Source organism: Haemorhous mexicanus, chromosome 26 (genome assembly GCF_027477595.1).
Source record: "Haemorhous mexicanus isolate bHaeMex1 chromosome 26, bHaeMex1.pri, whole genome shotgun sequence".
Lineage (NCBI taxonomy): Eukaryota > Metazoa > Chordata > Aves > Passeriformes > Fringillidae > Haemorhous > Haemorhous mexicanus.
In genome coordinates this window covers 4193242-4216841 of record NC_082366.1, presented here as the reverse complement: position 1 = coordinate 4216841, position 23600 = coordinate 4193242, and the positions used below count along the sequence as shown (strand labels likewise).

At 43.6% G+C, this 23600-nt stretch overlaps 1 protein-coding gene across 1 annotated transcript in view; it reads left to right on the top strand.

The window, feature by feature from the left end:
• The window catches only part of SPAG16 (sperm associated antigen 16), a 328751-nt gene that overhangs the window by 193719 nt on the left and 111432 nt on the right, over positions 1-23600 (top strand). The window contains exon 14 of the mRNA XM_059868228.1: positions 21412-21477. Coding sequence (XP_059724211.1) covers positions 21412-21477 — 66 coding nt within the window. The remainder of the gene's footprint in view (positions 1-21411; positions 21478-23600) is intronic.

Below are 23600 nucleotides of genomic sequence, written 5' to 3'. Positions count from 1 at the left end.
GGCTTTGAATATTAGTGGCAATTAGAGAGCTAGAAATAGATAAATGTAACATATTGGAGGTCTGGCCATGGGTTCCAGGCACTGTGTGGCTCCTGGCAAGGGGTCTGGGGAGCGTGGGGTGAAATGAAAATGAGGGAGATGGAGTGAGGGGAGCAGGGTGTGCTCCTGCCTGGGCAGAGTGAGGATTGACCTGGATGTGAACTTCTTACCAGCTCCTGTGTCCATCCATGAGGTGTGGGCAGGATGTATTGCAGTAAGAAAGGGTTTGATTTCTATGTGGCCAATGTCACTTTGAAACAAAATGGGAGTAAAGTTCTTTCAAAGGCTTTGGGAAAGGCCTGGCTGCAGAATAACATTTGCATTGACTTCTTGGTCCTAAAACTCTAATTAAATTATTGATTATGAAGCTGGCTGCTTTCTTAATAGTTCCTAATGTAACAATTAAACCAAAGTAAGTAATTAAAAATGAAAAGATTGGTCCACAAGTACAATCTTCAAAAGGTCATTTTCAGCTTAATTGCTTTTTTGAAACAGGCAGGAATAAAACAAATGAGTCATTAGCAAAAAAGCAATTTGGTGTGTGCATGTGTGCAATAATACGTCTACCAGATGACCACTGACCACACAATACCTAATTAATTTAAAATAATGGCTAAATTTACTTAGTTGATATTATATTAAGACATCTCTTCCAGAGCAGGCCTCTGGTGTGTGAAGTGCAGTACAGGAGATAGAAAACTGCAGCATGTTTCTGCTCTGGACAGCTGAGAGCCCAGAGCAGAAGCCAGAAACTTCAGCCAAAGAGCACAAAATTTCACTGGAACTATTATGTTATTGTTTAATGTCATAAAAGATGCTTTGTACTACTGAGCATTAATTTTTTAATTATTATTATTTTATAGCATGAGAAGTAAGGGGTTAGATGCCAGTCAGATTGATCCATGGGTTTTTACAGGTGGGGAAGGTGGCAGAGAGGGGAGCACAAAGGTGCTTCCAGAAAAATCTCCAAAAGACCACTTAGCACTGTTGGAGAGTGATTGTTGTGCTGGCTGCTGATGGATTCTGCTTCAATGCATCTGCTCCTGACCAAATCCTCTTCTGGATGAGGCCGTGGTGGAGGGGGAGAGGGAGGGAATTCCTGTGCACTTCAGGTTGTGAGGGAGCCAGAGAAATCTTAGTCTGTGAAGGTGAATGCCAGGGTGACTGTGGCTGCACATTCTCAAAAAGCTCTATTAAAACCCAAACGAAGTCCAAACCTTACAAATCAATTTCCTTTCTTCTAACAATAACGTGAAGCAATACATTTTCAGTGATTATGTTTTCAGTTTGCTAAAAATTGAATCAAAATGTTGGTGCTGACTTGATGAGTTTGTGTGGATACATTTATTCCCACCCTGGCTCCCTACAACCTCAGGGGGTGGCTGCTTTGGACTTCAGGTCCTCTTCAGAAGTGACTCTGTGGAGAACTGTCCTTTCTGGTACCCTGAGCACCCCGAGTGTCCCTCCCTCAGCAGCAAGGAATCCACTGCTAATTGCATGGGGAATTTAGGTGAGGCAGTGGAAAGACATCTGTCTCCATCCCTGGGCCCATCTGGAATTTCCCTCCAGGAGCCAGTGCTCCAGTCAGAGCTGTGACTTGCTGTGTCATTGCAGTTGACAGCCAGGTTTTCTTGCACTGTGACATTTGCCAGGCTCTTCAGCTGATGACAGGCTTGTCCTCTGAGTGCCCTGGGATTGCTCACAGAATTTCCTCTGCCTGCTTTCTCCTCTTGTGTGTACTGGCATCTCCTTCATTTTCTTGGAATAATTAGACACACCTCAAAGACACACATTTATCAAGGCAGTCAGCATGCAGTTGCTCATCCCTGCCATAAATCCCAGTGTCCCACACCCTCCCATGACAAATCCAACTGTGAGTGCACTAATCCCCTCATAAATGTTATGTTTGGGTGTTTTGTGTCCTGCTTTCCTGGCAGGCTGAGGTCTGGGAGCTTCTTTTCAGGAGAGCAGTCCCAAAGCCCCTCTTGATTGTGGGGTGATTTCAGATCTGGAGCAGAAAAATCATCTTCAGCAGCAGCATCATTGTCTCTCAAGTTCAGATTGCTGGCAGTGCTTCACTGTGGCACTACTGCAATTAATTGTTTCAGGACTGAAAGTGTCCTGGCACCAAGACAGGAGGAATGAGGCACTGCCAAAAAGGTCCCACCAATGGATGCCCTGGGAACTGGCTGTTCCCACTCTGCTCTGTGTTGTTTTCAGGACAGAAAGGATTTACCAGTAAAGACTGGGTTTACAGTTTATTTAGCTTCTCATTTTCTCTAAAAATAAATATGTGATTATGGCTTTGCTGTTTTCCCTTTCTGTGGCTCAAGCCCAGCTTCTCTGCCTCCAAGGGGGTTTCAGGCCAGTGTTTAACAAATGATAGTATTTTACATGCCAGTCCCTCACTCAGCTGATTGTTTCTTTGCCCTCAGAAAACGTTTTATAGAGCAGCAATAATCTTTCAGAAATGAGACATCACACTCAGATTGGAAGCTGGTAGGCAAGAAGCAGAATTCAGCAATTCAGTGACATTGGTGACAAACCTTGGCCTGTGACCTTCCCATGCTGGTGACAATGGTCCAGCATTGTGACAATGTTCACAGGGGTCCCAGGATGAGGGAAGAGATGAGAATCTTGACTCCATATTTCAGAAGGCTGATTTATTATTTTATGATATATATTATATTAAAAACTATACTAAAAGAATAGAAGAAAGGATTTCAGCAGAAGGCTGGTTAAGAATAGAAAAGGAATCAATAACAAAGGTTTGTGTCTGGACAGCTGGACTGGGATTGGCCATTAATTAGAAACAACCACATGAGACCAATCCCAGATCCACCTGCTGCATCCCACAGCAGCAGATAAGAATTGTTTGCATTTTTTTCCTGAGGCCTCTCAGCTTCTCAGGAGGGAAAAATCCCATGGAAAGGATTTTTCATCAAACATGTGGGTGACACAGCATCAATGGCCCAATTCTGCACTGTGAACAAACCCAGGAAAGGAGGTTACCCAGTGCTGGATATTGATACAACTGTGCCAAGGCCTGCTTTTGATTTAAATCTTACCTGGTTTGTGTGACATTCATGCAAAAGCAACAAAGAGTTGCCTGAGCAAAAAGTTATGGAACTGCAGGAATGGTCAGGACCTGGGCCAAAGCTGTCCCACTCCACCCAGTGGTGCCATGCAACTGGTTTTACTGGTTGAGGTGGAAAGTTGAGTTTGAAACTCACTGCATTAGGAAATGCAGGTAGAATATATTTGACCCAGTTAAAGTGCAAATAAGTGTCAGTTGTATTTGTATGAGTGTCATTGGAGTTTATAAAAAGGTTCACAGGAAATGGGAGCACGATACTGTGAGGGGGGAAAAGTTAAGCAGTTTTATTCTGGGAGAAAATGTGTAACATTTGAATAATTTTGGTTTAGGGGCTGATTCTTTGGTGAAATTGGGTCCCTCTAAAACCTTTCTTTTCCTAATCTAGAAAATAGAGTTTGCAAGAACTGCAATGAACTTGCAGACTATTATTTTTTCTTTTTTTAAAAATCCAAAAAGTACTCTTTTTCTGGAGGAAAAGGCACATATTGCTTTTAATTTAGACCCTGGTGTTTCCAGTGGAGTAGGACTTGCTGTACAGGAGAGTTAAACAGCTGCCACACACCTGCAAAAGTGTGTGTCTCCAAGGATGGGCCTGCACACCTTTTCTAGATCTATTTTCCACCCCAGAAACACTTATGAGTAGTCAAGAGTAAATGTTTGTATTAAACCTAAGACAATGAAGACATTAGTTGGCACTGATGATAACTGAGAAGGCAGTAAATTGTGTGTACTGGTGCAATGTTCAAAATTGGGCTGGGCTTGTGGTGACAGCCCCCATCTGCTGGCTGACTTACCACTTTTGAGAGTTTGGTTATTAAACAAATTAATGGAGCAATTTACATTTCTTACTCACTCAGCATTAGCAAGTGGATTGCATTCCCTAATTAGCATGGAAGGAAATGGATAATAAAGCTTTTCCCAAAAAATATGCATTGCCAGTTCTCACACCTTACTCCAAATTTTCTCATTTTTTAACCTGCCAGAATGAAATAAATGTCTGCTGGGGGTAAGAAAAAAGTAATTCTTTCTTCTTTAACTTCCTCTTAATTAACTTTTAATGTATGCAGTTACTCAGGGATTGTTCCTTAACACTAAATGTGTCTGAAACAGAAAAGACAGATTTAAATGATTTAGATAAACATCTGCTCAACACCAGGGCATAAAATCACACATTCAGAAAAACAGTGGCTTTCTGCCAGCATTCACAGCCAAAAAAAAGCCACAAAAAATTGTTTTCCATTTCTGTAAATCTTCTTCCCTTGTGTATGTGAGCTTTGAGGAAATGATCAATTCTTCAGGTCCAGGTAACATGGATTGCAAATGGTGCTTATATTATATTTATATATATATATAAAATACAAACTTCTCAATAGCACCAAATTGCTCTGTAAGCATCACCAAAGTAGCAGAGATTTTGATAGAGGACATCTTATCTTTCTGGTATAAAAGTCAATGCCTTGACTTGTTCTGGGGCAGCCCTCTTTTCCTTAATTTAAGACCAGGAAAGCAAAGAGTTCCATAGTTTCTGCCTACCTGACTATATCAAGTTAATCCATACTGGTGTTAAATAACTCTGTTTAGATAAATTGGTGCTGTCTTTAGCAATTTAGAGCAATCTTCATAAGTAATGTGCAGTAAGAGGGTGTTAAAATAATTGCCTGCTATTTATTTTCAGCAATATTCAACTTCAGAAATGGCATAATAAAAAGAAATATTTCATGGCAATCTCAAGATTTCCAATAGTTGAATCAATACAATAAACACAGTATAGTTTTCCAAATAATTACAGAGGCTAAGGATGTGTTAGAGACTTAAACACAGAATCACTCTTAACATGCTTAGAATATTATCTGATGGAAGAGAATTTAATCAAAAACCTGATTGATCCAATTATTTCTGTGGAAACATCTTTATTTTGCAGGCTTCTCTCACGTGCTGGGGAGCATCCCAGTGGGAATTTTCTCCATTCCCAGGGGGGAGCAGGGAGGGCTCAGTGCAGATGCCCAGGAAGGATTTCTGAGGTGGGCAGAGTTCAGAGCTCGGGGTGTGCAGTGCCTGGCAAAGGGCCTGGGCAGCCCAGGATGTCTGACTGGAGCTGGTTCTGCCCACAATTTCATCCTAGAATAGATGGAGAAATAGCACCTGGATCCCATATCTTGTATCAGGATATGTGGCATGGGTCACTCAGGCTCCTGTACCCCCATGAGCTGTGTCTGCAAGACTGGGATCATTGGGATTAGCAGGAAAAGTCAGTAGGTTGAAAACTTTCTGTGGATCAATTCATGGAGGGAACCTCTGTTCTGCAAAACCAGACTGTAGTTCCACAGAATTTTGGATATTTCCCCTTGACAATTTTGATCTAGTTTTTAGTTTCTAACCATATACTTAAATCTCAACTTAGTAATATCTTAGAACAGAAAGTTGCTCTGATTCAGTAAGCCTAAATTTAATAAAAGGTGTTCTTGAGCACTGCTGATATTATTTTACCAAATTCATGTCAGCTGAGTTATTTACACTGACCTGTTCCTTGTCTCTTATTAGAAGAGGTCTATTTCCCACTTTGTCAATTCCTGTTGACAGCACTTCTGTTAATAACAGGATGCAAATTAGATGATGAGAGAAAGCATAAATGTGAGTACCATCAGAGCTGGGGTAACAGTGTGTTCTGATTCCTTCTGGCTGCACCCATGGTGACCCTTCAACAATTCCTGCCCTGGTGAGAAGTGTCCCACAAGTGAGGAGTGTCCTGTTCCATGCCTGGAATTTTTCCTTATTGCATGGATCCTGCTGTGCCAAACCCCACAGAATGCCATGACCAAAAGCAAGCAGAGTGATCTAAGTGAGGACTTCAGCACAATATAAATGAGGTAGACCTTGCTCCATCCTCTGTCAGTGTTGCTGTCCCATTTTTGAGAGGAATCTGGGATGGAAACAAGGGGAAGATGGCAGTGTAGAGCAGATAGATCATGTTATACTTCCCTAACAGATAACTGTGGATGGTGTAGGTTAAGAGAGAGAAAGATGATAGAAAGATAAAATCAAGGATAAATGAAAAATAAGTAGTAAGAGAGATCGATGTGAAAGCAAAGTAAGCAGTGGTGTCAAGAGAAAAACAGGACATGAAAGAGCTTAAGGGAAGGAAACAGCTAACAGAAAATCAGGATATATTCTATATTTTTGGTAGCCGTTTTTTGCTCAGAAGCTTCTACCAAATAAAAAGGCTCTCTAGTAGTGATTGATTTGTAATCTCTGGTGTCATTGCCCTCATTTCCCCCAAAGCCTTCTGGAGGCTGGCTGTTGAAAAGTATGAATTGCAGCACAGAAATGGTTCCTGGCAAAAGGAGGGGTTGGTACTCAATTCCCTTCCTGCCAGGCAGGGCTGCTCCCTCCCACCCCCTTTGCTGCCTGGGATCCTGCCTGCAAAAAGTCACTGGCTGTGGTGGCCAGGGGGACACAGGGATACCAGGATGGCAGATCAATCACTGCCATGGCTGCTGAGCCCACCAGGGAACACTGAGGACAGACAGCATGCCTTGAGCCTGGTAATTTGGTTATTTTTCAGGATGAACCAAAAATGGGGGGTGGCTTTTCAGGAGTCGTGTTCCCCCTGGGCTGGTGGTCCCTGGGGGGTGATGTCCAGTTGGAGGGTGTGTTGGCAGCAGCAGTTGGGCTGCCCAGGGCACATCTTGGGGCAGGCTCCTGTGCCACTGCAGAGCTCCCAAGGTTTTCTGTCCTTCTCATGTGCCCAAGGCACTGGGCAGGCAGCACTTGGAGGAGGAAATGGAGTGTCTGGCTAGGAGCAGGACCAGCAGAGGATGCTGGTCCCAAGGGAGGACAGGACTGGAGGCAATTTCACAGCCTTTGTATCCTCAGGGAGCAGAGTGAGGTTGTGGGAGGAGGAGAACACAGCCCCAGAGTAAAATCCCAAAGGAGAACAGCTTTGGGACAATGTGCAAGAGCACCTGCAGCAAAAGAGGGAGCACATTGCCAGGTGTGAGCTCCTCCCTCCTCTTCTGGGGCCAAGGAACCAGGCAAGGGCCTTCAGCAAGGCTGAGGAAGAGGAGGCAAAGGCATTGGGTTGAAGGGCTGGTTTGGTACCCCGTTGTGATGCTGCAAGGTAGGATGCAGGTGTTCAGCAGGTGTCCATGGAACCTGGCCATGAGGTAGGCTGGGAGGCTGGGGATGAGCTCATCCCACTGCCACCTACCTTGGCCAAGGTCCTCTCAGCCCTCCTGCTGGGGATAAAGAAGGAATAAATAAAAACACAAAAGAGGACTTGCTAAAACTGTCCCTTGATAACCAAATGGTTGATCATAAATTGGAATGTCTATGCAAATGAAGTAAATAATTAAAAACTCCAAGAACAGCACTGACTAGGTGGTTGATGGCTGGCAATTATAAACGCTGAATTTTTAATATGCATGCATCTAAGGAGCCAGTAAAAATTAGCTCCTAGACTAATGGACTTGCCTTTCTTCCAAGGCAGAATTTTAATGAGAGCATTATTTATAGCAGAGACCAAGAAGGAGCATTTTCTTGCTCGGTCTCATTTCTTCTTTGCTGGCACTTTATTCATTAACCTCTGAACTTCTCTAGAGAAGAATAATGCCCTACACAGGGGAGGGCAAAGATCACCCTGACCCCCTGAAATTAGTCACGGGTCAGGTATTGTTAAGAGAGCCACGTCTTCTAACAAATAATATTCATAAACCCCTGTTGGTGATATGTCCTCATTTCCTGCTGCTTTCTGGGTCATTTATCTGCAGTTCAGTTCACTGGAGAGAAAATGAACAGAGTGTGGTGTCTTGTAGTGGAAAGCTTCTTGTGCCATCTTGTCTTGTTCATGAGGTTTTAGAATTTTAATTGAAAATTTGCAGAACTGGAATGCAAGTTAAAATGCATGTGCATTTTAAAGAGCTTTATGTGGTTTCCTTTTGAGCTTTTTTTTTGTTGAAATATTGTTGTTATGTTAATTTTTTTTCTAATTTAAGAAAAAACACTTGTCTGTCTTTGAGTAATCAGTAAAGCTCTGGCTTAAACTGAAAAGTACAAAACCAATAAAACTAATGAAAGAGCTTTACTTCTCAGATCAAGAGATGTCTGTGTGTGCTGATCCCAGTGATGAGGGAGACAGGAAAGGAGAATGATCAAAAATGAAAATAATATGTTGGGGGGTTGTAATCAAACCCAAATGAAAGCATTTTATCAAAGAAGGCACTTCTCATTTAAAAAAGATATATAATTTTTTGCCTTTGCCTTCTGAAAAGACAAAGCTTAGCTTGCACTTCATTCTTTGCTAATCAAAATCATGTGTTGAAAATGTTCACCTGCAAAGATCTTTTAACAATGTTCTTGAACTTTGCTGCTCAGATGGCTGAGCCCAGAGGAGATCTCTGCATAAGAAGTACCAATGAATTTGGAAGGTGCCTGGACATGGCTATGGAGCAGAGTTGTTGATGTGCATGTCTCATGCAGATCAGTTTTTTTCTGAATTAATTTTTAAAACCCTTTGGGTTTTGACAGTAATATCTGCTTTGAGATGTGTCTGTGTATCTTAGGAAGTTGTCAGGTCCATGTCTGACACAGGAATCTTGGTGAGATAGGAGGGGGTTTGGAAATGTTGGGAACTTACATCACCTTTAGCAGGATACAAAGTGAAGGGACATATAATGAGACCACAGAAGATGTCAAAATGCATTCCAGGTACTTTTGATATGAATGTGGAATGTGAAATAATAGTGGGGACATCAGAGTAACAGAACTTTGCTCACTTGTAGCTGGTTTTGCATGTAGCTGGATGGGAAAACTGAAACAGCCCTTTCCATGGTGGGGAGCTGCAGCTGGGACAGAAAAGAAATCTCTTGTCCAGTGTTACCTGAGTAGCCTGAAGGTGAGCACGAAAATGAGAACTCCCAGCCCCAAATTCCCCCATCAGTTCCTGTGTTTTTGAAGCTCCTCAGGGCTGGTGGCTCTTAGGGAAGCAGCCCCTGTGCAAAACCAGCCAAGGCAGCATTGCAGTGCTGAGGGAAGGTCTGGATGAACTGAACTTGGGAAGTGTTGCTCTGGTTTTCCCTTCCTGCCCTAGTCCTGGTGGAATTGCTCCAAGGTTTAAGCCACATGTGCCCGAGCTTTCATTTGATTTCCAGTCTTTCTTCCCTGCTCTTGGGTTTGTAGATATTTCCTGAAAGTGTTTCACCCATTACACACAGTTCCACTGGAATTCCAGCTCTGAAAATCCCAGCCATTTTCTCTAAGGAAGGATAAGCAAGAGAGTGTCAGCATCTTTCCTAACAGCTACTGGAGAACTTTAGAAGACTGAACTTTGCAGGGTTTCCCTCACATGATTCAGTTCAAACTCCTGTGCTTTCCTCAGGTTCAGGCATTCACCAGAAGCACCCAGAGCTCCCAGAGCTGTTGTTAGTCCCTGAGTGAGCTCTGTGGCCCTGCACAGCTCCCATGGAACATATGGGGAGTGCAGGGAATTGGTACCTGCCTGTGCTGGAGCCCCTTCTCCAGCCCTGGCTCTTCCCTGCCTGCAGTTCACACAGGCCAGGGGCTCCTCCTACCTAAGGGTTTGTCCCCCAGCCCACAGCTGTGCTCTGGCCTGACCCAACTGCAGTGTGAACTTGCTGTGTGGGCAATAGCATGGCCAGATTTTATTGGACATGCCCTGTTCTCCAAGGCTATCTGCAGAGAAGACCTTTCAAGAAGAAGTTCCTGACAGATCTCTACCCCCATGAACCCAAATGTGGTTTCTGTAGGGAGCCCTTTCATCCACCAGCCAGTCCAGATGCTGGTGAAAGCCACTCTGCTCCCATTTGAACTGGGGGCTTTGCAAGTTGTCTCTTGTGTTTCATTTCTCCTCTGATTGTTACATTTTTATTCATTCTCTCTTGAAAGACTCCTGGCCTTTTGTAACTGCATGTCTTTTTTTTACTTCCATGAGGACTGGTTTTGCTTAGAAATATCAAATATATTACAGAAAGTAAAAGCAGAAGGCTCTTGTTTTGCCCTCAGCCAGCTGAGGGCTTGGCAGCTACAGGCTCCAAAGTGGGGGGAATGTGAGGAAAGAAAACTTAATGGCAAAGAAAAACAAAGAAGTGACTTTCTATATTGTGAAACATTGCAAACAGGAGCATTTCATATTTCCCTCACTGACAGTGTAAGCATTCAACAACAAATCAATAGTGGTCAGCAGGCAGTGGTTCCCTTCCTTCATCTTAATCTGTGCAGCTCATTGTGGCATCAGGAGAGCAGCAGTGCCAGGAAAAGGGAATTATTCCTACCAGGATTGTATTACAGCTGCCCCACCCTCTTTCCCAAAACAAATTCCTGGGGGGTTTGAGGCTTTAATTTGATTTCTTTGAGAATCAGAACACAGACATTTGTTTTCTCCCCAGCTGCTCCTCCCATCACAGTGCTGAAGGCTGTGCTGTTCTCTTGGTTGCTTCACACTTTCATTTCCAAGGGCTTTGCCATAGTGCTGTGGCTTCTCAGCATGGGAAAGTTATTCCCAGGGCAGAGGAAATAGGAAGAGCCAAAAGTCCCAATATCAGCTTCTGGGTGACAAAAGTGTGTGAGAAACCCACCTATTCAATCACTGCATGGAACAAGGGCAGATAGTCATGAAAAGAAGCTCCCAGAGGGGTTGAGGCAGGAAATACATTAATTAAAGCACTCTGCAAAATAGTGGGTGAAGAAATGCATAACATTTCCACTCCATTTTGTGCTAGGCTGAGCACTTTTTTGACCTTCAGCCAGTGGCTGGAAATGTGGTGTTGAAAGCATTCACACACCCGGGGAGTGCACCTCGACCCTGTGCTCTGCAGCTCTTTGTGGGGGGAGAAAAGCAGGAGAAGTATGATGGTGTTCCCATATTTGCAGCTGGAGTTGTTTAGAGCTCAGGCAGACTAACATTAACAAATGATGATAATTAGGCTTGATTTGCATATTAAAATTGTCTTAATTAAGCACTGATTCAGTAAACGTTTAAAGGCCGTAATCGATCTTTTGCAGGCGCTCTTGGTTATTTATATGATCTAATAAAGGCTGGAGGCTTTGTTAATGAGCCCTCCATTTCCTAACTTGTATGTGTCAATGAGATTATTTCAGCAACAATTACAGAGCAGGCTGTGTTAATAACTCACCAAGCCCAAGGCTGCAGTTCTTTTGGCTGAGGCTCCTTTCGTGGGACCCTGCTGTTTACATCTCCTTGCTGCTCAGACAAGGCCCATGCCACAGCCCTTCCTTTCCTGGGGAAAAATCCCAGGGCAGAGATTTGACAAGGAGATTTTGTGACTGTAAAATCAAGCTGGTGGTGTCCTGTGAGCTGTTTGAATAATGGATCTAATATTTATACAGCACTGAGCTCAGTCATAATACATTTGGTCCCAGATCTAATCCTGGCAACTTTGACAGGCTGAACTTGGTGAGAAACTTTTTTTAATTTAAGAGGTAATGCAATCATGCTGTAATTTTACAAGAGGCCTCTGAAAAGGCTGCCAGGAGTTTTGTTTCTCTTCAGTGTCACTGCTGTCTTTTGCCAGGCTGTGAATATCTTGGAAAAATGCTGCTAAAACAGGTGAAGGGCTCTCGCTGTCAGTTGCTAAATGTTGTTATCACCCCTGACAAAAACATTCTGGGAAAATTTCATGTTGCTTTGGAATGATTTTTTTTTCAGTGTTTTTTTATTTGACAGCTTCTTGCACATGAAGGATTATGTATTTATGTACATATGTATGACTTTTTAATGACATCTGGTTTGTTGTGGGGTAAGGATTTTCTAGTTAACCCCTCTACCCCTGCTTCTTTGAAGGTGACATAAATAGCTGCATGCTCTGATCCCAAAGGTTCAGTCTCCAGTTCTGATACCAGTATTGATGGATTAAAAACTGTATTTATTCCTATGTCTTCTCAGTCATTAAGTTTATTGGGGAACATTAATAAACTTACCAAAGCTAAATCACTAGAGTATATTTTTAATTATTAAAATAATTATGCTGTGGAGTGATCAATAAACTCTTTAAAGCAGGTAGGAATTTCAAAATTGGTGTTTTGCCTAATTCTATTTGTATCAGGGCTAAATACAGGTTTTTATTTGCATCAGCAGTGCTATGACAAAAAATAAAGCTTAAATGTCCAGCAGACTTACTAAAACCAGAGCTATTCCCATCACTACCCAGACCTTCCTGCAATACTTCCTTTTTTCTCTAGAAAATTCTGCTGTTGAAAATGTTGGCAGGAATCTGATTTCAAATACTTATGGAATACAGAATTTGGAATTGCAGAAGTTTAGGAATATTTTTGATGGGCTTTTAGAAGCATTTTTTTTCCTTTCACTCAGAATCTGTAGATGGTGTAAGCAGGATCTGGAGTAGAGAATCTGTGGACAGTGTGTTTGTAAGAGCAGATTGCAATGTTTTCTCCTCTTCAACTGATGTTTTTTCATTTTAATTTTGATATCTAAGGAGTTTTTTTAAACTACACAGTCACTTTTTTTCTTATTTTGATTTTTTCTTGCAGGGACTTCTTTTTCCAATCAATATCTTCTTCGGTGTTTGTAGCTAAATAATCTGGATCATTCTCTGGTCCTGGTCATTCAGGTCACCAATGCTGTTATTCCCAAAGCAGCAGAAGTTGGGAAAGCAGCTCGTGGTGAGCAAATGCTGTGCTCTCCCCTTCCATTCAGATCCTGGTTTCTTTGCCAAGCCCTCTTCTTTGGGAAGCCAATTCCCTTCCCCTTGGTTGATGGAGAAATGCAGCTCACAGAGCCTGCCTTGGCAAAGCTGTTCTGCAGTGCTGGTGGGTGGAGGAGAGCTGCAGCCATGTTCTGTTAGGGTTGTTCTTTTTTAGGTATTTTTTGCTGTGCATCTGCCATTTGAAAGCTGACTGAGATGCATTCCATGCGTGGTGACTGCCAGAACAAAATTCACACTGTGAATGCAGCAGGCTTACAAATTTCTTTATTCCAATAGAGGTAAACCCTCTCCCAGTGACTGTCAGACAAGTAAGAACTTTGATCTTACTGGCTTACTCTTGATTTATGCTGACTCTTTGAAGGGAAGAAATTCTTTAGCTTTTCCTTTTTCCTTTCTTTTTTTTTAAATGTTTGGGCCACCTCCCTTGTCTTACTTTATAAACATGGTTGTGTATCTACCTGCTTTTATCTCTATACTGGCTTCTGCAGTTAAAGCCATGCCATTTTTCCTTTCTCCTGCTAAAAAAAAAAAAAAAAAAAAAAAAAAAATCATTGTTCTGATAGGAACTCACAGAAGGCAACAATTTGGCATTTTGGCCAAAATTTAGCTTCAGTTTTTAAGAGCACTAAAGCCCTTCAGACTCATTTGCAACTTCTCATAGTCAGGTAAGGAGGAAATTATTTCCCACATGTAGTGCTCTCACTTCTTCTTATATATAATTAAATTATGTAGTCATTGTTTTATTCTGCCTTCATATAATTTAATTTTCAAGGCCAACAGAAATGATTTTGTATTTCTTCTATGCTTGCACTACACTCGTAACTTTTCCAGTTCTATTTCACCACAAGCTTCTGCTCATTTATAATTCACCTTTTTGATCTTTTTTACATTAAAGTCATAGAGCTCGTGGTGTTTCATTTCAGGCAGCCCTGGCAGGTTCCTGTCATTCAGGCATTGCTCTCCTGGAAATGGCTGCTCTGGAATGCCAAGTTCATTGAAAGTGCTGCAAAGGTTCTGGGTTAATCTGCAGCTCACATTCCCACAGCAGGATTTCCCTGGCCCTCCCTGCCCCTGCACTGCTGATCCTTCCCTCCTGGAACCTTGAAGCTCCCAGAGTCACACAGGGCAGGAGCAATGCAGTTCTGGAATCTGGCTCTCCTGCTGCTGGCAGGGGGATGGCTGTTCAGCTGCCTTAGGGATCCTTAGGAGGATGCAGCAGCTTCTGCTAACGAGCCCAGCCCCAGCCAGGGCAGTAATGCACAGCTCTGCTCCCACTGAAAGGGTTCCAGTGTCTTGGAGGGATTTCTCTGTCGTGTTTATTTTCTGGGAGAGGAATGCTGGGTCCAGCAAAGGCATTTCTCCCTGCCCTCCCTGCCTGTCCTGTCGGGCCCTGCAGGTGGGACTGTGCTCATGTGTGATCTCTTCAACTGGAGGTGACATTTCTCCCTCTTCACAGAAGCAGGTACAAGAAAGGCTCTGCTTCCCATAAAACCTTTGTTCCTCCTTATGCAGCTGGAAGTTTGATGTCTCTTACAGGAGTTGAGTGTGGAGAGAATCCCACACGGTCATGTCTGTTTAAATATTGCCTGTGGTTACAGTTTTCTGCAGACTGCAGTACAAAAATCCAAGTGTCAGTAGAAGACAAAAAGATAATTCACTTTCATCTTGAGAACAAAGCTGAACAGAGGAGCTTTTTTCAACTTTTTTAATTCATGAAACATTTATCTTTGAGTCAGGTTGTATTATGCTGGCAAGAATATAATCTGTCAGCATTTCTACTATAAACTCCTGTTTTTAAGGTTTTTTAGGAGAGCCTTAGAGGTTCACTTTGAACAGATTTAGCATACAAGGTCTTGGCCTAGAAACATACTTCTCATCCCAATTATGAAAGATTAATATGCCTGCATCATCAGTGCAAAAGGTATGTTAATACTACATTCAGGTGAAAGTTCAGACCTACACAAATGAGGTCATCCAGGGGTATTCCAGAGCAAGGTTAATTAAGTTTTTTGATTTATTTAATAGCAGGTGTTACTAACTGTGAAGTGAAAGGAAGGCTGCTCTGTGATGAGGAGCATGGTGCTGGGCTTAGCTGGCAGGCAGAGCTCTCTTTCTAGTTTTTATTACATTCCAGATTTAGAAAAATGCTGCTTCTCAAGTTTTTAATGTTTCTCTGTATGAAAGTTGTTATAGAAGTTCATGCATTTTAAAAAGATCCAAAATTCTTTTCCATTTCTTTGGGAAGATGAAGTGAATAACATTTTTTTTAAAGAAGTCCCCCATCAGCTGATGTACTTTGGTTTTGGTTCACACACCTGTCTCTGTGAATCCTCATGTAGCAGAGCACACAAATGGTGGCAAGTTAATTTTACTCCCCAAAGAATGGATTACAAAGCATCAGAATAATGCCCTGACCTTACCCCTGCTCCAACATCCAGAAACCTTCTCTGTGTGATTCTTTTCCCCCCAAGGTCTTTTCCAAATGATGAGAACAGAAGCAAGGTTTGCACTGAAGGTTCTGTGCTCGAGTTCATGGAGTAAAGCCCGTGGTGACAGATGGCAGAACTGTTCTCCAGGTTTGCTCAGTGCCCCTTGCCCAGGCACTGCACTGATGTGCCTGTGAGGCCTCTGGTGTAACTGGAGATGGATGGGGTCTGCCTGTGGGTGGGACAGGATGGGGCACATGGACACTGGCTCTGGCTGCCAGCAGGGCTGGCCTGGGGGGACACACACAGAGCCTGGGCCCTGCAGGGGGCTGCTGGAATGAGTTACTAACACAGAATAGCCTGAGCTGGAAGGGACTCACAAGGATCAATCCAAGCCCTGGCCCTGCACAGACACCCCCACAGTCCCACCCTGTGCATCCCTGAGAGCGCTGTCCAGATGCTTCTGGAGCTCTGGCAGCCTCAGGGCTGTGCCCATTCCCTGGGGAGCCTGAGCAGTACCCAGCACCCTCTGGGGAAAGGATCTTCCCCCAATATCCAGCCCTAATCTCCCCTGACACAACTTCAGGCCATTCCATTGGATCCTGTCACTGGTCCCCACAGAGCAGAGATCAGTGTCTGCCCCTCCTCTTCCCCTCAGAAGGAAGTTCCAGGCCCCAGTGAGTCCCCCCTCAGTCTCCTTGAGCAGAACAGACCAAGTGCCCTCAGCTGTTCCTCATCCAGCTTCCCCTGAAGGTCCTTCACCATCTTTGCTGCCCTTTGGAGGCTCTCTGATAGCTTAATATCTTACACTGAGGAACCCAAAACTGCCCCCAGCACTGGAGGTGAGGCTGCCCCAGAGCAGACAGGACAATCCTCTCCCTGGCCTGGCTGGCACTGCTGGGCCTGATCCCCCAGGACAGGGAGGTCCCTCCTGGCTCCAGGGCCCTGCTGGCTCAGATCCAACTGGCCAAGATGCCCAGATCCCTTTCTGTGGTGCCTCTTTCCAGCATCTCATGTCCCAGTGTGTCCATAGACCCAGGGCTGCCCCATCCCAGGTGCACTCTCCCTTGTTGTGCCCCATATGGTTGGTGTGGGCTGGGGGAGAAAGGAGCTGTCTTGCAGAGCTAGAAAGGGCAGAGATTCTTTGGCTCTTTCTTCCAGTCTTTGTGCTTATCCAAATGAGTTTTCTCTCTCCTAAAAATTACCTTTTGCTCTCATGAAGAGATCCAAATCCCTTTTGGTGTCTCCATGCAGCCACTTCATGGCAAGGAGGGACAGCAGAGTCACAGGTCTGCTGGCACTGCCCCATTCCCTGTGCAGCTCCCCAGTGCTGGCTGAGGCAGCCAGGCCATGCTGTGAGTAAGACATGGGAATGAGAAGGATGCCCAGTTTTAATTTTGCATTTTTTTATGAAAATGGAAACTCTTGTCTAGATCCAACAAGGAAGGAGGAGGGTTAGAGCTTCCAGGTGAGTTGGTAGCCAGAAATCACAGTGCACTGAACATTCCCTGCTTTAGGAAAAGTTCAGGTCCAGCCAAGGGAGCTTCCAAAGCATTGCAGTGTTTGAATTGCTGGGAAAATTCTACCTGTGTAAGCTCAGAACTTTCATTTCCCCCCAAATGCAATTAAACCTTTCATGAAGAACTGTTGGGAGGTTTTGTTTGTTTTTAATAAAGAGAATGAGGTGAACATTTCCACAGCTGAGTGCTTCATGATTTGAACACTTTTCTCAGTTTAGTCCTTCTGAATGAACATTATTTCTTTGAGTTAATTTCTAAATGAACCAAGAAATTACAAATAAATCTCCTATCTGAACACTGTTTAGATAAATCTCATACTCAAATGTTGTTATCTAAAAGCTCATGTCAAACTCATAAAGATAATTACCTGTTGTGACTAGGATATTACACCCAGCTTGATTCTGGACCTCCAAAGTGAGGTTTTTTTATGTCAGATGTTCATTTACAGCAAAGCATTCAAAATCCAGAAAGAAAACCAAAAGAGCAGAGTTTGAGAAACATTAATAGCTTTCAAATGACACCCTTCTGGTTTTGGCTGTGTGTTTGCTCCAGAGGTGCGTGCAGTATGGCTTGTTAAGTTTGGGAATTTAGTTTGTTGCTGTTGAAATGGTAATTAAAACAAGTATAGGAAGATTCAGCTGCTGTGTTACATAGTTAAAGGTGGAACTTAATTATTGCAATGCAAAGAAGCAAATTAATTATGATTGTCTTCAGCCTGTCTTGTCTTACCCTGGTATTCCTGTATCTATGTGGATACACAATAGGGAGGATTTACAGCAGAATTTTACTGTTGATTCCCAAATCTTGGGCTTTTATCCTTTGAAAGTAGGAACAAAAAAAATAATTTGAATTTCGAAACCTTGTTTAACTACTTTTGCAGCAGGATTACTGCTCACAGATCCCTAGCTCCAAAGATCAGGCTGCTTTTCCACAATAGCAGCTTTCATTCTAACAAAGGAATGTTTTCTCTCTCGGGAGTCTTTTAGGTAGCTCCAGTCCAAGGCTGGCAATTAATGCCTGTGTTCAGTGGAAGCTGAAGGGTTTATAGGCTCCACAGCATAATGCCAGGGTGCTTCTAACCACTGATTCTAATGTTAATTTCTGGATTTCACTCTGGAAAATTATATGTATGTGTGTGCATGTGGGAATAATAAGTAAAAACCTCCAAAATCTCAACAATGAAGAACACTTCATGTTTTGTTTTCTTTGAATGTTGCTGTTATCGATGTGTTTCCTGCAGAGGAAGACTGGATGGTTATAAATGTAATTGACAATAGCTCAAGGAGGGAATGGAACTCACACTTCCTCCATTAATGTTTCAGTCAAGACTCAGTTGACAATAATAATGTCTTTTCCATGATTTATACTGCTGGCATGTCCAATGCAATGAGACTGGCTGGACCCCATGGATGAAAGGTGGGGGAAATGGGTCTGTTTCCAGTTTCAGAGTTCTGCTCTGCTGTTTGGTTGCTGCTCCTGCTCTCAGTTTGTGACTGTGACCTTCAGGCTACAGCCAAGGACAGTAATTTTCCCCTAACTAAGAACTGTCCTAATGTCAATCTCCTTCTTTTTCCCTGCTCTTTTTCTTGTGACACAAGGCCCAAATGTTTGTTCTTGCTCAACTTGAACCTTAAAGAAACTCATTGAAATGGCAGATGCACCCAAGTTGCAAGTGAGCCCTGTTCAGTTCCACACTGCATGGAGCACTGGTGGTGCTATAGTGGATTATTTTATAATTACAGCCTGAAAAGCAGAATGCATGTGCAAAAGGGATTTCATTAACTTTCTGCTGAGCTCTTGGTGCTGAAAGCTCAGGGCTAACTTGAATTCTGGTCCACAGAATATCTATTACTATTTGGTATTACAGCCAAGTAGTAGCTTTCCAGATTTGTTTTTATTTTGCAAAACTCAGATATCCCAGTGTTGGTAAAGAAAACCTGAGCTGTGCACTGAATAAAAATAAAGTAGCACTTTGGAAATTAAGTTTTGATAGTATTGAGAAACACTTTGCAGAACCATTGCCTTGTCTCACTTTTATTATCATTATTATTACTTTTATTAAAATCCTTTTCAGAGGGCTTATACTGAATTGACTTAAGGAGGGAAAGCTGAAAGTTAACATCCATTTTGTGCAGCATCCTTGTGGTTTTCTTTTTCCCCACTGCTTTGTGACAGAATGCTTTTTCTGTGTTTGTGGAAAGGTTGCTGTGTGTGTATTGGTATTTGAGAGTGTCTGAGGGTAAATACTACACCCTGCTGAGCAGCAGCAGTTCTTTTACAAGGGCTACTTTTGACATGCAAAACATGCACCAACACTTGGTTTGTTACCCTGGGCTGGGTGCAATCGATATTGCTGCTGGCCCACAAGGTACCTCTCATGTCCTTGACATTTTTTCTCACTAGACTGCTTATGTGTGTTTGGTTATCTTTGTCTCCTATCCTGTTACCTTTATCAAATTAAGTTGCCTGTCAGTCTTAAGGAATTTTGTATAATCACATTTCTATTCCAGCAGTGAATTTGTAATTATTAAAATTTTCCTTGTATCAGCATTAATTGGCTCATGTTTTATTACTTAGAAATCACAGAATCACAGAATTGCTGGGCTGGAAGGGATCCCCTGGGATCATCAATCCAGCTCCTGGTCCTGCACAGACACCCCAACAATCCCACCCTGTCTCTTGGGCTCTGGCAACCTTGGGGCTGTGCCCTTTCCCTGGGGAGTCTGTTCAGTGCCCCACACCCTCTGGGGGAAGAACTTTTTCCTGATATCCAGCCTATATCTAATATCTAACTTACAAATATGCAGGGGGGTTGGAGTGGGTTTTTTAGCACTCTTTTCCCTTGTAACTATGTTTAAAACCATCGAGGACTCAAGAACTGTGCTCTGATAACCTTTTTGTACTTAAGGTGAAAGGTGTGCTCTTTAAATACAGAGCTTTTAATAGTTCAGAGCTTGTTGCCTTGCAATCCTATTGTGGGAATAATTCCAATTTCCTAGTATGATCACAATAGCCATGTGGCCTTGGAGGGAAACTTCTTCAACACAGAGAGGTAAATGAAAAATACAAGGAGATACAAAATGGCACTTGCCAAAGTAGCCTGCAACATTTTTTTAAACAAAAGGAATTCTGTGCAGCATTAAATGCTGGGCTTTATCAGAAGTTTGTATTGTAATGCCATATGAGCAAGACTGGAAAGAGCCTCCTTGGTCTCCAAGTCCAGGCAAAAGATCACATACAGGAGAAGGTCATTTATTTCCAGGCTTTTCAAGCAGCTTCCTATAGTAATGAGATTTTTTTTATCCCCAGTACTTGGAGTGGACTAAGTTTTTGTATCTCTCTGTTCAAGAACTGTCTTCTAATTTTCCACTGGAATTTATCTGCAGATAATGAATCCCCATATGTTCCTGCTCTTCAGCCTCAATAGCTCCTTCCCCTCTTTGCTCTTAACCCCTGAGATATTTACAACAACAATGTAATCCCCTTCAACTGCTGCTCTGTTGGGCTGAGTTCTCCTAAGTGGTTCAGAGATATAATATGAACCACAGAGCATTATTGGGGAGTGTCCCTCCAGGATTACTTTGTGGTCAAAGCTCATTAACTGCTTTCTGAAAGGGCTGGTTGCAAACAGTGAGAATATGCTGCTAGACATGCTGATAATGAAATGCAGGAGGTTTTGTCAGTAAAAAAGAGAATTCAAATTTCTTATGTCAGAGTAGGAGTGATTTTTTTTTTAATCAGGAAAATAAAATGGGATTAAACTGATGATATAAACTCCAAAAGCATGACAGACGTATGATTAACCTGTGTTACCCCTGCTCCTGTGAGATTTATTCAAGACCAGGATGAGCAGTGGAATTTCAGATCTTGTGTTTGGGTTTTTTCAACTCTCCAGAAAAATGCAACAAACTGTCTTTCAATTGCAGGTTAATAAAATGCTTTCTCAGAGGGAAAATCTATTCTTCAGCATAGGATTGCACTGCTTCAAACTGGGTTTCACTTTTAACAGGAAGTATTTCTTAACACATGAAACCAGTGGTTTTTATGAAACTAGGGAAGGGCATCTCTTTTCAGTACCTCTGTCTTGCTATCCTGAAGATGTCAGGGTTTTTAGCAGGAGATACTGTGGTTGGATGGCTCCTGTACTGGGAGAACAAGGCAGATATCAGTGATGACATCTGGCATATGTTACTGCACTATGTAGGTCACCTATGGCCTAATGTGGGAGATGGTAAAAGATAATTAATTTTGATTTCATGCCTGTGATTCCTTAAGGAAGCCTTAGTTGGTGTGTGTGGAATATCAAGAGGCATGTACTGACTCAGTGCCTGAGTGTTTTGGAAGGAGCAATTCCACCTTCTAACTGCAGCCCTCCAGCCAGGGCAGTGGCTTTACCTGGGGGTATTTGAGTGCCCCTTTGCTGCTGGCTGCTGTGTGAAGTGAGGAGATCCATCCTTAGTAATGGTGCAAAATGGGTTCCTGTTACAGCAACCAGGAGCTGCCTTTGTATCACACAGTGTGTCTTGATTTTCACACAGCCATAAAATCAAGGTCTCTCTGTTTGCACCAAGGCTGTAGAATAACTTATATTTGTAACTTATTTAAATGCTGTCTGGTTGTTTCTTTCCCAGGGTCTCCGTGTTTACACATTCCAGGGTCACGTGCATTCCTGTAATCACGCTACATTCAACAGGAAGGTAAGTTCTGCATGCAAATTTCCTTTTTTCCTTCCCTTTAACCATCCTGTTCCTTGCTCTGGCCCATAACGTCCTGCTCCTTGGTGACACAGAGACCTCTGGGGCTGGATTCAGAATCAGTAGTGGCTCAGAGTGGCCCCACCTGCCAGCCAGAGCAGAGCCCCAGTGCCTGTTCCAGTAGAGCTGCCCCCTCCTTGCTGCTCCCTCCTTCCTCCCTTGATCAGTGCACGATGTCTAAGCCATTCTTCTCTCTTGGGATCATTGATTCCTTTATTTAAATGAATTTTTTTGTTGGGTTTTTTCCCATGGCTGGTTAATTTATAGTTGCTGTCTGAAAGGAACCTTTTTGACTGGGACTGGTGACAGACTGCTGTCTGAATGACTGCTAACTTTGGAAGGGGAGGAATTTCTCCTGGATGGCTCTAAGGGGCCATATGAAATACTCTGAAATGACCCAAACATTTGTGATGTATGATTCCTGCAGCTCTCCTGGCCACACTGCTCTTTAAAACTGGTGTGGAAGTGCTGAGGCATGTGCTGGTATCTGCTGCCATGAGCAGCCTTTTCTCTCAGAGACCATCTTTCCTGAAAAATAACTTTGTGGTGTTCCTGCTTCCTGTGCTCCCACTGGCACCTTCATTACAGGCAGAGCAAGGTACTCATTTTTCCTGCTGGAGATCCTGAATATTCTCCTCTTGCTCAGTATCATCTGTTGCTTTGCCAACTGCTCTGCCAGCCCCGTGTCTTTGTAGGGCAAACCCCAGGGGCTGGCACAGCAGAAGGTTTGGGATAAGCTGATGTCAGGGAGGGGAATAGGAATTCCCAAGGCATCTTAATTCTCTCTTGGCCGTGTGCATCTATCTGTATTTGTCAGGCACAACCTGCCTCTCAGTGCCCTGAGACACTGTGGTGGGGAACAGAGAGTGTTTAACAGGATGTCTGTTTGAAAAGCCAGGTGTCTGCTAAGGAAGGCAGGAGCATCCCCTGAAATAGAGAATCTAAACCCCCTCCCTCTGAATTATTGTGATTTTCAAATTAGGGGCTCTCAGGCACAGATAAGGGAGTAGGAATAACAGTTCTTTCCCTGGAAAATTAAAATAAAAATACAGTAATACAAAAGAGCACTGCCAGAGACAGAACATGCACTGACCCCCTGTGGGTCAGGATGGTGGCACAGTCCCATCCCAGGGGGGCTCAGGGTGGGGGCACAGTCCCATCCCAGGGGGGCTCAGGGAGGTGGCACAGTCCCATCCCAGGGGGGCTCAGGGTGGTGGCACAGTCCCATCCCAGGGGGGCTCAGGGTGGTGGCACAGTCCCATCCCAGGGGGGCTCAGGGTGGTGGCACAGTCCCATCCCAGGGGGGCTCAGGGAGGTGGCACAGTCCCATCCCAGGGGGGCTCAGGGTGGTGGCACAGTCCCATCCCAGGGGGCTCAGGGTGGTGGCACAGTCCCATCCCAGGGGGGCTCAGGGTGGTGGCACAGTCCCATCCCAGGGGGGCTCAGCCCTCCTGCAGTGCCAGCTGTGGTTCTGCTGGAGCAGGGATCCTGCACAAGGGGGGAGTTTTCCTCTGGAGCTCCAGGGCTGCTGGAGATGGGCCTGCTCTCCTCTGGGAATGCAGGGCAGCAGAAAGCTGCTCCTCTGGGAATGCAGTGGGCAAAGGCTGCTGGGCTGTTCCCAGGTCAGGTTGGATCCAGGTAGGAATGCTTGGCTCCTCCCCTGGGCAGAGCATCTCCCCATGGGATGGTGGAATTTGATCAGCCCTGCAGGGACACTCAGTGGCCATGGACAGCAGAGATCTCCTGGAGGGAGGGTGGGTGTGGGAGAGATAAAGAAAACTGCCCAAAGAACAGAAGGGAACTGCCCCAGCTCTGACAGGTGGGGAATAAAATACACACATCTTACAGCCTATCTGCAGGTTTAGGAATCATTACAGTGGTTACCAAGTTTCCCAAAAAAATAATAAAAAAAAAGTAGTATTTTTAGAATTACTGGTAATATTAGGAAAACCTAAAAGACTTTAAAAAGTATGCTTGAGAAGAACTGTCCAATTTTACCTCCCCAGGCCAAAATGCAAGCAGCATCTAGGTCATTCCTCCATTGATTTACTGAAGGGCAAATAATG